We start from the raw sequence: 15,653 nt of genomic DNA, 5'->3' as shown, positions 1-15,653 counted from the left end.
TCGAATGCAAACGAATACGAATACGAATGGGTGGTCAAGTATTCGTTTACCCCCCCCCTAACACTAGACAAGATGTATCCCCTTTCAATGCAATGTCTTTTTTATAGGTAATGCCCTACACAAGCCGTGATATAATCATATGCCCATGTTGGTTAGAGGAGATTTGACATTGCTCCATCATAATTGTAAGTGCTTAAGACTGTTAGTATCATTGTCCATGCAAATGATTTACTTTGCCCCTCTTACTCTTCAACTTTGATAAAAAGCTCTATTGTCCTTGATGAATCCCAAGTGCTAAGATCAATTTGAGTCGTTATAATGGGATAACACTAAATCAAGTTTTCTCTCTCGTTGGGGAGTTGAGAATGTCTCGATGTTCATCTAGTGGCAAGAGAAATCAACTGCAGAAGAGGGGGAGAAGGGGGGGAGGGGAAGGAACTTTCTTTAATTCAAATTTCTCTTTTAGATTCTATACACTTATTGCATGCAAGACTAGAATTCAACATAACTTAGATTCAACTGTAGAAGGGGGGGGGGAGAAGGAACTTTCTTTAATTCAAATTTCTCTTTTAGATTCTATACACTTATTGCATGCAAGACTAGAATTCAACATAACTTAATGATGAGAAACTTGAGTGCACAACGTGACTTTAAATGACAACTTTAACAATGATACTTAGATTAACGCCTTCACAAGGGCTTCTACGACATCCTATCTCAGTTGGGAAACTTGGCAATGTAAGTTCTTTCAGACAATGGAAGGGACCTGACAAATTTGAAGGATCAAGTCAATGTGCCAAGCCGAAAATGGGCAATGACATTGATAACTGTCCTTTAGAGGCAACATATTCGAGGGGGTAGTAGATATTGAGTTCAATGTAACTGATCGTGTTTCAATTATTTCCCCGATATGCAGGAGTTGATTGCCCAATGGCAACATACAATCAAGTATGCACATACGCCTCGTGTAGTCTACTCGGAAGGCCACACACAAACACAGGCAACTAGCTAGCAATGTAGGGGTTCCGACACAGATGCCTGACAAACATAGGTAACTAGCTAGCTCTAGCAAGGGGTCTATGTACAACAACATACAACTATCTACCTATCTATATATGTATGTATCACATGTATGTACATATACGTGAAATTGGTCGGAGAAACGCAGGAGGAGGGGCATTTGGGATAATACTGAAAATTGTGGAATATGTGGGGGGGCATTTGGAGAAATAAAGAAACCCGGAGGGGAGAGATAGACAGACAGACAGACAGACAGACGGAGAAGCGAGCGATGGTGAAGCTTCTGGACGTACCAATGCTCGCTCGAGGGTAATCCTCTCTCTCTCTCTCTCTCTCTCTCTCTGTTTTTCTGTGTGTACGTGTGGCTATTTTCTCTGTTTGAGTGAGGTCTCGCGAATTTCCCTGATGATTAGCTCCAGAACAGTTGAACAGCAGGTCTTCGAGGTTTTCAACCTTCTTCTTTTGGGAAACCCGTTCCTTCGTATTGTTTGAAATTCTCTGATGATGATATCAGAAACTGTTCAGCAGTAGAATACCTTTTCGATTTTCAATCTCAATCTTTTGGATCTCGTTTCTTCTTTGTGGTCGAAATTCTCTGATGGTGAGATTCGAAATCATTCAGCAGATGAAAATAATTGAGAAATTTCAATAATCTCACTATGGAACTCGTTTTCTCTTCTAATCGAAATTCTTGATGCTGAGCTCCAGAAAATTTCAACTGCAGAACAGCTTATAGGAATTTCAATCTTCTTCTTTTCAAATGGTTTAGGATTGAATCAGTCTTCTTTGTAGATTTTTTGCTGGTTTAGAATCAATTTTGTGGAAATTTGGCTGATATAGAATGTTTGAACTCAGTCTTCTTTGCAGAAAACTTTGGAAGCTGCAAATGTTTAAATTCATTTTTTTGCTATGAAGTATCTGTCTTTCAATATTGCTCTTTGTGGAGGTTCTGTTTCAGACTTAGAATGATTCGTATTTGTGGAGTTTTGAGTGTTTAGAATCATAATTCTTGTTAGATTTTTTTCTTTGAAATGTGTAATAATAGTTCTTTGCATCAGCTATTTGCTGAATTAGGTCGTATCAACCAAACAAACTTCTAGCCTTAGAAATTTGCATTGAACTCCTTGCCTGTGCTAATTTCACAGGCTTAGATTCGCTCAAGGTCATGTGAGCTTTGCTGGCCACATGAAAAGTCTAGTAATACAGCACCACAGGAGAACAGTGGTGTTTTCCTATTCTTTGATCACATCGTGCGTTGCTTCCAAACGACATGGTTGGAACTTAGGTATGCATCTCTTTAACAAAAATTAACTAATTATATAGACTAGAAGATGCTTGCTGTAACTGTGTGCATGCATGAATTATCATTAGTAGCTTTATTTCATTGCCTACTAATGATAATCTGCAGGAGGTAGTTTGTTATTATTATCTCAGCATTCATATGTATACTAAATATATAGCACGTATACCTTTTTAAATGTTGTTGAAGATGTATTGTGTTCTATATTTGAACAAAATGTACGAAACTTACATGTCTGTGCCAAAGTTTTTCTGAAAAATGAGCTACTTATACTTGAATGCATCTGCATTAATTATGGATACTTTTGACTAGATAAACAGCTCTGACAAATGAGATAGGAGAAATCCAACAATCTTATATTAGTAAATACATTAATGCAGTAAAACGTGTGAAAATGGAGAAAAACTCACATTTTTAAGTAGGATGGCCAATTATATTGTGCTATGACCACATTATTGAAGAAATAAAGTTAGGTGCTCTTTGAAAGAATGAGAGATATTTTAACATTTTTTAAGAGGCCTAGGAGACTGAACAAGAGATTAGGTCTTAAAAGGCTCTCATCTTTGAGAACAATAAATAAAAATAAATGTAACTAAATTAGTAACACTGTCAAACACAGGCCTATTGAAGGTGGAGAATTCTCCAAAGTGAGGGAAGCAATTTAGTCTCAGGTGATAATGGGTCTGATCTATTGATGCTGCGGTCGAGATGGTGGTGGCTTGCATCGTCTAGATCTATTGTAATCCCTTTCAGTTGCTGTGGTTGAGACCCTACTTGTGTGGCCCTTGATTGACTTGTAGTATGAGGAGTAATGGAACTAAGAAAAAGTTTTGATGGTTGTTTGATTTCTAGCAAGAATAGTCACAACACTGTCTTGTGATGTGGTGTGGCCAAAGGTAGAAAAGTGGAAAATGGAGGGTCCGCTCACATCACAGAAATATATGTATATACAAAAAGATAAATATCATAGGTAATAAATAGAAGTAAATAGCTTTGTGGTTAGAGCTATATTCACTAGGCTGAAAAGGGTGCAAAGTTCGATTCTTTGACAATGCGACGCAAATCAAGGATTATTGATTCCCTTCTCTTTTTTGAAGAAAGATAGGGAATAAAACTGCATTCAATTCTAAAATTAGGCACATCTTTTTCTCAATAAAAAGAGGAGAAGAGGGCTTATTTCAGTTCGTCCATTTTGTGTCTTGGAGCGTACCATTAGGTTTCCTTTCCTCTTCTAATATTCTTCTTCTTCTTCGAACTTCAGGGTTTTGCTTTTTGCTTCTTCTTCTTCTTCTTCTTCTTCTTCTCCACAACATACTTGAGGACTTAGGGTTTTATTTTCCTCTCCTTCGTGAGCTTTTAGGGTTCTTCTTCTTGTTGTTCTCAAGTGTACATCGAGACTGATTCTCTTGCGAGCACCATTACATGTCCATGGAAGGGGCTAGGCAAACTCACATGCCGGTCGTTTGAAGGGAGGATGAAGTGGCATGAGAACACTACTCTGTTTCGCGGCATTGTGGCCATCGGAGGTAGTCGCGGTCTCGGCAGCCCACTTGACTCGCCTTCACTGGAATCTCGGTTGACTCCCCAACTTGGTTCCGTTTAAGTCGAATGGTTATGTTCTAATTGTTCGTTGTATCGGTTCTCGTTACCGTTGTTGTATCTAATTGCTATGTACATTTGTAACCCTATTTTATAAAGGGATTCTTTTTTCTTAATCTATCATTTTGTGGCCTAAAAGGAGGCCCATTTTGGTCGTAATATTGTGAAAATCCTTCATAATCTCGTTCTCCTTGTGCTAATCGCGTATTTTGATCTTCACCTCATGTGCTAATCATCATTCAACTCGTCATTCCCTTTGCGTCTGAACAACCTTCGAGTCTGAAGAGCCTTCAACTCTAAGCAAGCCTTCACATTTGAAGAGCCTTCGACTTTGGTGAACCTTCGCGTCTAAAGAGACTTCGTGTCTGAAGATCCTTCAAGTTTGAAGAGCATTCAACTCCGGAAAGCCTTCGAGTCTGCAAAGCTTTGGAATCTAGGGATCGTTTGAGTCCAGAGATCTTTCGACTCTAGAGAACTTCTGACTCTGACGAGCGCTCGACTTTGTCGAGCTTTCAACTCGTAAGAGCCTATGAGTCCCCTATCATCCGCGCCTGCTTAGCCCTTGTGTCCTCCCTTGTCCAAGTCCCCCATGGTCCCACTCGAGTAGCACATGCACATGCATTTACAGGACAACGGCAAACATAGTATTCATCTAATTTTACAGCAAATCTGTTCTTCCATAGATTTACGTGGATATCAAATTGACTCAATCTCTAACTGATGTGAAGAGGTCTGAGTATATATCGATTTGTATCTATTTATGATAAATCCATCGTACAACGTGTCTAAAAAGATTGCCTTATGGTGGGCCATAGTCCTACAAGGAGGCATTGTGGGGCTGCTCCGCACACTCCCATTATCCAATTTAATGACAACACTTCAGATCATTCTATGCTTTTCCACTATGTTCATGTTGAAGTGCGGACAATCCAAGCTATTTTGGAATGGGGCTAGAGCATTTATATCTTTTTCCATGTGATTTGGACAATCCTTGCCTTTCAACACACCAACAATGATTATTTTCAATATTTTCCCAGTTGTTTTGATACTGAATGTATTGAGTACCATTACTGTGGGAGCTCTGGAACATGTTGGATACTGGTTGCCAAGCAGAATGGTGGTTCGTCCTTTATTGGGGCTGCACCCATACGAGCAGGGATTATGTCATGGGACACTCATACTTTGCTCCATATCATGGGGGTACTCATTGAGAAGAAAGGTCTCTCTCTAAATCTCTCTAGTTTTCTTCTATGAAGGCTCAGTTCCCAAGTTTCTATCCCATGGAAAATAATTGGTGTTACTAGTGTATCAAACAACTCAATTTTGCTTGTGGTTCATGGTATTGTATATGTGCACATTCTCTTTCAAGGGCTGCATATCCATGAGAAAGTCGAGTAAAGGCAGCCTCCCTGAGGGAGAACTGAGGAATGCCCTGTTAATGTTACTCAATATGTGTAAGATCATGTCTATGCCGCCTTTTCCTCTCCTAATAGGAATTTTGTATCTGAGCATGTTACCCATGCTTGAATGGTGTTAAACACCGTCACTTCAGTTCTATCACAGTTTACCAACAAATCATTCGTACAAAATGACTTGAAAACATCTACATGTCTGAGTATACCCTTTGGATAGCCATCAGCATACAGTAATATTGCTTGACAACTTGATTGTTTGGAAGCTTCATTCTATAGCATATTTAGGGTAAGCGTTGAAAGGAAAAACCTTTTATTGTTCCTATCCTTCTAATTGCATCTATACATCTCTTGCACTTGAATCACATGTATGAAATGTAGTTATGTGTTTCAGCCAAAGCTTTTACTGAAAAATGAGCTACACATAGGCTCAAAATGCTTATAAACGTACATTTTACTATCATGTTTGGCATCATTTCATTGCCTGCCAATTACCTTGATAATCACTTGTAGCACCCCTTTTTTATCTTTGTATTCTAATGTATTTTGAATACACAACTAGTATACCTTTTCATATGACTTTGACCAGATGTAATCATTTGCAGAACTCTGCTTTCTATCTAATTGGATAAATGTTTTTCATTTCTATGATTATATTGCAGTTTGGACAAAAAGCATTAGATGCAATTCATTAAAGTTGTCTATCATTTGATTTTCCATACAAAGGTCTTGAAAAAAGCTTAACATGTATTAATATCCAGAGCACACGTCTCTTTCCTTTGAGGACCCGAGAACAAAATCTATCAGTTACAAAAGAGGAAGGGACAAAATATCAGATAAACCTGCCACAGTTGTTGATACAAATGATACAATTGTTGCGCTTGTCACTCCCTCTGGAGGTCAGCCTGGTGCAGTAGAAATTATCAGACTATCAGGCCCCTTGTCAGTACATATTTCGAAAGTATTATTCATTCCAACAAAGAGATCAAAGAAAAGCAAGTCTGATGTGTCATGGAATCCAGTTAGCCATAAAGTTGAGTATGGGACACTTGTTGATGGATCGGGCTCGTTGGTGGATGAAGTAAGTGGTGGTGTTCATAGGTCCTTTTTTGAACTTAACCATAATCTAATTTTTATTGTATATAACAGGGGAAAGTACCCAAATTGCTTATATGTTTGAGGAGCTTAAAAATATTGCTCACTTATTTTTACAAATTATGTAATGCTTGGATCAAAGTTGAGGCTCTTAATCATACAATTCTGATACAGAGAGAAAGCAAAGACTATAATTACTTATAGAAATTACATTGCTTTGAAGCGAAGCCTTGATCATAAATCTCCTGCAATAATAATGGCACATCAGGGAAAATTAATTGGCTATAATCTCATGCATTGTAATATGGACAAGAGACAGCTAGGTTTTAGGCCTGTCTTTGTGAATTGTATGCATGATTGTATATGTGACATTTCGTGATTTAATTGAGCTGTACAATGTTGCAAGTTTTATCCCCCTATCTTTCCGACTATCCCTAAAAAGGCCCATCTTCTGATCCCCGTCCTTTCCCCATGTCGTAAACCTCGTTTCTCTCAGGGTAGAAATGTGGTGTGCATGTGTTCCTTTGTGCCACCCTTTTAGCACACCCTTTTTAGGATGCATGTAGCTAAGCCAACCCATCCTTTTTAGCACGCATGTAGCTATTCCAACCCAAATGGGTACCGTTGTATCGAGTATAAATTCAGCAAGAAGTAAGTAGCTAGGTAGGCTGGTTTTGATCTCTTTATGTGCATTTCACATATTGGTCGAGATGTGGGGTAAAACTTTTAGCCGCTAACACCTTGTTCATGGTGTCCCAACTCCCTCTTGTCACCTCCGAAGCCGATACCCCTATGCAGCTTGAGTTCCCGCAGCCTCATGAGTGGCCACCCTACTTCCAAATGGAGCAGCTCTTGCAAGTCCTTTCTAATGCTATGCTTCAAATCAGCTCTTGGAATTGACCTCTAGGTTGCTGATGGAAGAGCCAACCCCCTACGTCCAAGCGTTCGCCTCTTCCACTTCGCAGGTGTGCACCGCTTTCGCCACCATCAATCACTCCACCCACACCATCTTGTTAAGACTCTGGTAGTAGTATCTCTTCTATTAGCGCCACCTTAGTTCACTAGTTAGGCCTCCCGACATCCACCGGTCCCTCCATCCAAGTCCTTTTTGGTGATAACCAACATCTATACCACTCTTGCAGGCAAGGCCGTTGCACCGTCATCTTAGGCAATATCACATTCTCACACCAGTTTTATGTCTTGCTCCACAACTCTTTCCCCTCACCTTAGGTTGTGATTGGTTCCTCAAGCGCCGCACCATAGTTGATTTCGCTGCCCACCAACTTCTTATCCCACAAGCTCCCCCGATCCCCCTCCTACACAATAGCCCCCTTGTCCCCCACCTCAACCAAGTCCAGGTGGCCCTCAGTCCACAAGAGTGATTGATCTCCATCCACCAATTGTTAACTCGTTTTTCGTCACTAGGCCTCCAACCCACGCATGCTTCTACTGTCTCTTTCCCGGTACAACATGCAATTTGTATTGGGGATGCCACTCCCATCCTTAGACAAATGGCCTCACCGAACACCTCAACAAGAGCCTAAAAATGGTGTTATCACCAGAGCCTAAAAATGGTTTTAAACTACTGATGTGAAAAACAAGATGAATACCAACGTTATGGGGTAAGGCAAGGTGATAAGCAGATGACCCAACTCGCTTAAGGATTTCAAATGGGCCACAATATCATGGGGCTAACTTAGTGCACTTGCTCGTAGTCAATGACGTAGAGTCAATAGGGACACACAAAAACACTTTTTGACCAATAGTAAATGCACGAGGACGTCTATCTTGATCAGCATAAAATCGAGCACGATCTTGAGCTGCCCGAACATTTTCTTCGGCAATATGCAACATTTGGTTCATGTCTTGCAAAAAATTGTGTGTACTATCTAATGTATCACGATGAATCGTGACGTTGATTGGGGCATGTTACACTTACGTGTTCCTTGAGTAGCTTTGATGTGAACCTTTTCCCTATACATGGGCACTTTTTACTCTAGTGCTGGCTAGAGGTTTTTTCCCCATGTAACCACATACATGACTCACTTATATGTGGTGGTACTTAGTACTTAGGGATATATATTTCAGCTCTTACTAGTTTTGTATTATTCATCAATAGAGAGAGCTATTCCAGCCATTGTCTTGTCTGTGTGAGTGCTTCTTGTCTGAGCTTCTTGTGTGTCTCCCACTCTTCCATATACACCCAACAGTGGTATCAGAGCAAGTTCTTCATCCTCTCCATCTTCGGTTTTCCACGTTGCGGTGCGCACACATTTTTAACAATGCAAATCAACTTCTGAATATAAAGAAGTAATTTTCAGCACTCGGAGAGCATTTCCAGCAGGTATCCCCGTTGTTTTACCCCCATTTTGAAGCTGTTCGTGCAGTCAAAATCGCCATCCGAGTGACGGTTTGTGAGCTGAAATTTCAGCACTCATTTCAGATTTCGTTGAGGTAAGATTTTACCACTTTCTTGTTCTTTGGTGAAATGGCAAACAACAGTGACTTATTTGGCATGCTTCAAGCTGAGGATAAGCTTGATGGGACTAACTATCCAAGTGGTCCTACATGATGACACTTGTTGCCAAACAACTATGGAACATAGTGGTAGATGTAGATCGACGTCCTGCTGGTCCTTCTACTTCACAGTCTACTGTCACAGATACGTGTTCTTCTTCAAGCACAGTGACTTCATCTACTCCACCTACTCAGGAGCAACTTAGATGGGATGGAAAAGATGCTCAAGCTCATGCATTGATTGCACTTTCTGTGAAGCGTTAGATAGTTCCACATATTCGGTAATGCTCTACATCCAAACAAGCATGGGACGCTCTTGCTTGGTTGTATGCCGTGCGTAATGAAGCATGCGTTGCATATTTGAGAAAGCAACTTGAGGATGTATATATGGCTGAAAATGAGTCAGTAGATGTGTATGTGACACGCATCAAAGATTTGAAAGGGCAATTGGCAAACATAGATGAGATCATTCCGAATACATCACTCATCTCTACATTGTTGAAAGGGTTACCCCGAATCTTTTCAAAGCTTTGCTACTACAATCCATTTGGTTGCAAAAGGGAATACCGATATGTATGCATTTGATGAGGTTGTGTCTCTTCTTTTGCAAGAAGAATAATCTAGAGTGAATAGAAGTGGTTTGATAGAGGGAACACAAGCACTTGCTATCTCACAAAAGGGAAAAAACAAGTATGGTTCAGCTTTTGGTTCATCAAAACCAAAGCCTCAACCTCCCTCTTCCACTTATTCCTCTAATGATGGCGATTTGCAAAAGAAGAAGAGATGCAAATATTGCCGGAAGGCTGGTCATACTATTGATGAGTGTAGAAAGCTTGTTAAAAGCAATGAGAAGAAGAAGGAATCCGGAAGCGGCACTACGACGTGGGTCGAATTACCCCGATTTATGCTGATGGAACCAAAGTCCTTGTTTACTTCCCGGTCCGGCGGCGCGGTCTCATCAAATCCCTCATGCACCGATGGATCGGCCCGTTCACCATAGTTCGTGCCATCATATTCACTACTTGCTCCGACGCGATTCCAATGGCCGATTCACCTCCCCCCATGTTGCCCGCATGAAGCCCTATGCTTCCCCAAGTCTATCTTCTAGCACCCGTCCTTTCCCCATGTCGTAAAACTCCTTGTTTCTCTCAGAGGGGAAATGTGGTGTCCCTTCCGTGCAAGTGCATGCCTTTTAGCACACCACCCTTTTAGCATACCCATTTAGCACACCACCCCATTTAGCACACCCTTTTAGCATGCATGTAGCTAAGCCAACCCAAATGGGTGCCTTTGTATCGTCTATAATTTATGTGAAATGCACATAAAGAGACTCCAAACCAGCTTGCTTAGCTTCTTACTTCTTGCTCAATTTATAGTCAAATAAAAGGTACCCATTTGGGTTGGCTTAGCTACATGCATGCTAAAAAGGGTGTGCTAAAATGATGGCACAAAGGAACACATGCACACCACATTTCCCCCCTGACAGAAACAAGGAGGTTTATGACATGGGGAAAGGACGGGGGTCAGAAGATGGGCTTGGGGTGGCATAGGGTTTGATGCGGTTCAGCCGTTGGAATCGTGTCGAAGCAAGTACGTAGTGGATTTTGATGGCACGAACTACATTGAACAAGCCGATCCATTGGGTCGCCGGACTGGGAAGTAAACAAGGACTTTGGTTCCATCAGCATAAGTCAGGGTAATTTGACCCACCTCGTAGTGGCGCTTCTAGCGCTGTTGTGCGACTTGTAGATTTTAGGAGCTGGCTTGTCGAAGGAGGGGGAGCATCTGTTGGAGATAGAGCCCCCAAGTGGCACTATCCATGTTGGTAGGTTTGGAATGGACGATTTTGGTGGGAGCCGAGGGTCTCGCCTATAGATTGCTCGAAAAGGGCTGATCTATGTTGATGCCTGTACATATGTATTGTAGGCATGGGTGACAAAAGGCAAGATTTGATCCCCAATTTTGTGGCATGGATTGATGTAAGTGGCAATCTCCTCCTTGAGGGTCTTCTTGAGGCATGCAGTGAGGCCATTTGTCTGAGGATGGTATGGGGACGTAAACACCTGATGCACACCTAGTTGAGCTGCAACGACGTTGTGGACATCCCCATGGAACTGGCGGCCTTGATTAGATAATAGTTGGACGAGGCTAGTGACAGAAAACGAGCTAACAATTGGCGGATGGAGATCAAGCGCTCTTGTGGACTGAGGGCCACCTGAACTTGGCTGAGGTGGGGGGCTATTGTGTAGGAGGGGGATCGGGGGAGCTCGTGGGACAAGAAGTTGGTGGGCAACGAAATCAATTATAACGCGACACTTGAGGAACCAATCGCAACCTAAGGTGAGGGGGAAGAATTGGTGGGGCAAGACATAAAAGTGGTGTGAGAATGTGATACTGCCTAAGGTGAGGTGCAATGGGCTTGCGTGCGAGAGTGGTATAGATGTTGGTGATTGCCAAAAAGGCTTGGATGGAGGGACCGGTGGATGTCGAGAGGCCTAACTAGTGAACTAAGGTGGCACTAATGGAAGAGATACTACTACCAATGTCTAACAAGATGAAGTGGGTGGAGTGGTTGATGGTGGCAAGAGCGGTGCATACTTGCAAAGCAGACGAGGCGGACGTTTGGACGTGGGGGGCTGGCTCTTCCATCAGCACCCCAGAGGTAAGTTTCAAGAGCTGATTTGAAGCATTGCATTGGAGAGGACTTGCAAGAGCTGCTCCATTTGAAGTGGGGTGGCCGCTCATGAGGCTGCGGGAACTCAGGCTGCATAGGGGTATTGGCTTCGGAGGCGACGGGAGGGAGTTGGGACGCCATGAAGGAGGTGTTAGTGGCTAAAATTTTGCCCGTCATCTCCATCAATATGTGAAATGCACATAAAGAGACTCCAAACCAGCTTACTTAGCTTCTTACTTCTTGCTCAATTTATAGTCGATACAAAGGTACCCATTTGGGATGGCTTAGCTACATGCGTGCTAAAAAGGGTGTGCTAAAAGGGTGGGTTGGCTTAGCTACATGCATGCTAAAAAGAGTGTGCTAAAAGGGTGGCACAAAGGAACACATGCACACCACAATAATAATTTTAAGGAGTTTTTCAGTTCTGAATTCTCTTAAGCCCTTATGTTTATATTAACTTGTTTATAACTAATAGTAACATCATTACTACATTAAAACATTTGTTCAGGAATTGCATAATATCACTCATTTGTTTCCCTGTACTTCAAAAGGTCTCCTCTTCGGCTCTAATGCTTTGCTGACATGAAATTTTTTTGCTTATTCTTTATTGTCTATTCATCTAATTAAAAATTAATGCAGATTCTATTGGTTCCAATGCTTGCACCGAGATCCTTTACAAGAGAAGATGTCATAGAGTTCCAATGTCATGGTGGGGGCATATGCTCTCGTCGGATACTTCAACTTTGTATAGAGGCTGGGGCTAGACTTGCGCAACCTGGTATATAAGTCGACATCTCTGATTTTAATGGTTAGATTTGTGTTTATATAAGGAAAAACTCTGAAATAACCTGAGATTTTCTTTGTTTCTCGGAAATGTTCTTCAGTTTTCATTATTTCCCTAGGTGCCCCTTAAACCATAAATTATACAAACCTAGGGCATGAAATAATGCTTCAATTAAGAACCTTTCTTACAGATATTTTTCCATTTCAGGAGAGTTCACTCTTCGTGCGTTCCTCAATGGACGACTTGATCTTTCACAGGCAGAAAATGTTGCCCAACTTGTATCTGCAAGGACTGTCTCAGCTGCTGAGACTGCATTAGCTGGATTGCAGGTGTTCTTTATGCATAATCCCCTATTATGCCTTTTCAAGTCTTCAATCTATTTGAAACTTGTCAGGCAGAATAGTGTAATAACATATGATATGTTAGAAGATAGCACATTTTACAATCTGATTGGAGACATCTTCTGTGTTGTAGGGTGGCTTTTCCTCAGTAGTTCGATCCTTGCGATCAGAATGTATTGAGATGCTGGCAGAAATAGATGCTCGGCTTGATTTTGATGATGAGCTACCTGATCTGGACATAAATTTGTTAAAACAAAGAATAGAGACGATATGGGAAAAAGTACAAGAAGCGCTAAAAACTGAGAAACGAGGAAGACTCTTGCAAACTGGGATACAAGTACGCAACATTATTTCTCATTAAGAATCATGTTGGAAGATAATTTGCTACGTTATTTTGTTAAACTCATCCTTATGTAGGTAGCTATTGTTGGGAGACCAAATGTTGGGAAGTCAAGTTTACTCAATGCCTGGAGTCAAGTAGGTGAGCTTTTCCTTTTCGACATGTATGCACGTACATTATAGTTCCTTGTAGAGCAAAATTGCAGTGCATGTATGCCTGTATGTGTCAATTTCTTAAGTAAATCTGCTGTAGTCTCTTCTATATGTGCATCCCTCGGTGTTTTTGCATAATCTTATATTGTATATTTTTTATCTATTACAGACAGAGAGGGCAATTGTCACTGATGTAGCAGGGACGACAAGAGACGTAGTTGAAATTGGCATTGTGGTATCTGGTTTCCCTGTCAAACTTTTAGATACTGCTGGAATCCGTGAAACAACTGATGTTGTTGAGAGCATTGGTGAGAACTGTAGTTGGTGAAGTGATATGGGTTATCCAAATTGACTATCTTTGATGGTTAGATAAGTTTTTTTTATGCCAATGATCAGGTGTTGAGAGATCTATAATTGCTGCTAAAGGAGCTGATGTAATCATAATGGTAGTTAATGCACAAGAGGGTTGGACAGATGGAGACACTCAGATATTTGAGACTGTATTTAAAAGTCAACCTAAATCGGCTGCAAGTATGCTTGTAATCAATAAGATTGATCAAGCTGCAGCTAATACAGTCCAGACATCAGAGTTTGTAGAGACATTTGACAAAGTTGTTCCTACGAGTGCCTTATTACGACAAGGATTTGAAGACCTTGAAGCTGCATTGCTTGAAGTAGTTGATACAGAGCACATACCAAGTGGTGGCCAAATGTGGGCTGTCAATCAGGTCCGTTATTTTCAATATGCTGCTTAATTTTCCAATGTTTCTGTAATTCGTCTGTAATGTGACTAAATAACATGTGTTTATTCAGCATTAAAACGTTGTATCTTGTAATAATGTGAGGTGCAGAAAAAGACAAAGCATCATCAAAAGGCTATTTTCTTGGGGGAAAATGAAAACCCTTTTTGTGATGCATTGCTTCTCAACATGCTTTTCTGTCCTTATATACCATCATTTGAGTACACTGTTTGCATGCAAAGAAAAGAATGCCTCCATATCAAGTCATTATAATCTATGCTTGGAAGCATTATGGTATGGTATACGAGGGCTCTTGGCCTGTTGTGATGAAGGTATTGTCTTTCCTTCAATATTTTCTCACACTAATTTGTCTCTAGTAACAATCGGCAACGGTTTGGTTCAGTTTGAGAGTGTCAAAAGCGAACCGTTTAAAAATTTTGAAACTTGAACCGAACCGAACTCAACCACGAAACCATTTGACCTGAAACCGTTTAAAAAAAAATCAAAACCATTAAAACTGCAGTTTCATGGTTCGGTTTCAGTTCAAATTTCAAATTTTAAGTTTAAATTTTTCAAAATTTTAAAGATCTTCCTAAAATGTGAGAATTAGGCTTTAAATTGAAAAGATTATTTTTTTTAAAAACTAACTATTTAAAAACCATTAAACTGCGGTTTCTAACCATTGAAACTGAACCGATCACCCCCCAAACAGAACGGAACCGTTAAAAAAACTTGAACTTAAACTAAACCGTTTAAACCGTTCAGCTGTGGTTTCACGGTTTGGTTCAAACCGAACCATTGCCAACTGTTAGTCTCTAATCAGGATTTGGATCTCAATAAACATTAGATAATGGATAGATAGTTGGTAGGTTACAACATAGTTGATATTGTATGTCAATTTTAGAAGGGGAGGTTGGTTTAAGCTCATTATTAGCACCATGCATGCTGTTAGAAAATAGTACCTTACAACTTTTAGAAACTGTCAATGACCTATAATCCTTAAGTTTCTTACGGTAAACTTGTATAAAAAACTAGGATATTGCATATCTATGAAAGTTCTGGATTCAGAGTAAGGTGAATACAGTTTCAGTTATTTGATTTTGGGATCTTGGTAATACGTCACACAAGTGAGAAACTGTTTACTGATTGTTGCAATGATTGCCTTTTTATAATTATGTCATGCAAATAGTCAACAATTGGTGTATTTCTTGTGTAGAGGCAAGCTGAACAATTATTAAAGGCAAGCAAAGCGTTGGAAAGGCTTCGGACATCCGTGGAGCAAGATTTACCCATGGATTTTTGGACAATCGACCTTAAAGATGTAACTATATCACTCGGGGAGATAAGTGGGGATGATGTATCAGAGGAAGTGCTCTCACAAATTTTTAGTAAATTTTGCATTGGGAAGTAGACATTATTAAGCATAACGATTAATTGTTTTTGCTCTTATGAAAGAAAAGCTATTTTATCCTTGTTCGAGTAAGTGTGCTGGCTTGATTCTCCAAGTAGTGTTGTAGTGGGAGGTAAGTGAAAAATATCAATTAAAAAACGATGAAATTGTTTTTTAGGTTGCTTCAGCTATCTATTCTGTCAAAAAACTGTTTCTTGTGTATTTTATAAAAGCATTTTATGTTGGTATAAAAAATTTGCAAATAGAGTAATGGGAGAATTTGGGATGA

General features: G+C 40.4%; 1 protein-coding gene across 1 annotated transcript; it reads left to right on the top strand.

Annotated features, from left to right (window-relative positions):
• Positions 1-1,220: 1,220 nt before the first annotated feature.
• Positions 1,221-15,444, top strand: LOC147859297 (tRNA modification GTPase). Its single transcript, XM_087326162.1, has 10 exons — positions 1,221-1,329; positions 2,166-2,305; positions 6,093-6,412; positions 12,257-12,395; positions 12,609-12,730; positions 12,876-13,079; positions 13,160-13,219; positions 13,404-13,542; positions 13,631-13,962; positions 15,191-15,444. The coding sequence occupies exons 1-10, from the start codon at positions 1,292-1,294 to the stop codon at positions 15,383-15,385; spliced, it is 1,689 nt and encodes a 562-aa protein (XP_087182288.1). The 5' UTR covers positions 1,221-1,291; the 3' UTR covers positions 15,386-15,444.
• The last annotated feature ends 209 nt before the right edge of the window (positions 15,445-15,653 follow it).

This window comes from Azolla caroliniana, unplaced genomic scaffold (genome assembly GCF_043228905.1).
Source record: "Azolla caroliniana isolate FFs.n. ecotype wild unplaced genomic scaffold, voAzoCaro1.0.p SCAF_10, whole genome shotgun sequence".
NCBI lineage: Eukaryota > Viridiplantae > Streptophyta > Polypodiopsida > Salviniales > Salviniaceae > Azolla > Azolla caroliniana.
This window is presented reverse-complemented; position numbering and strand designations above follow the sequence as displayed.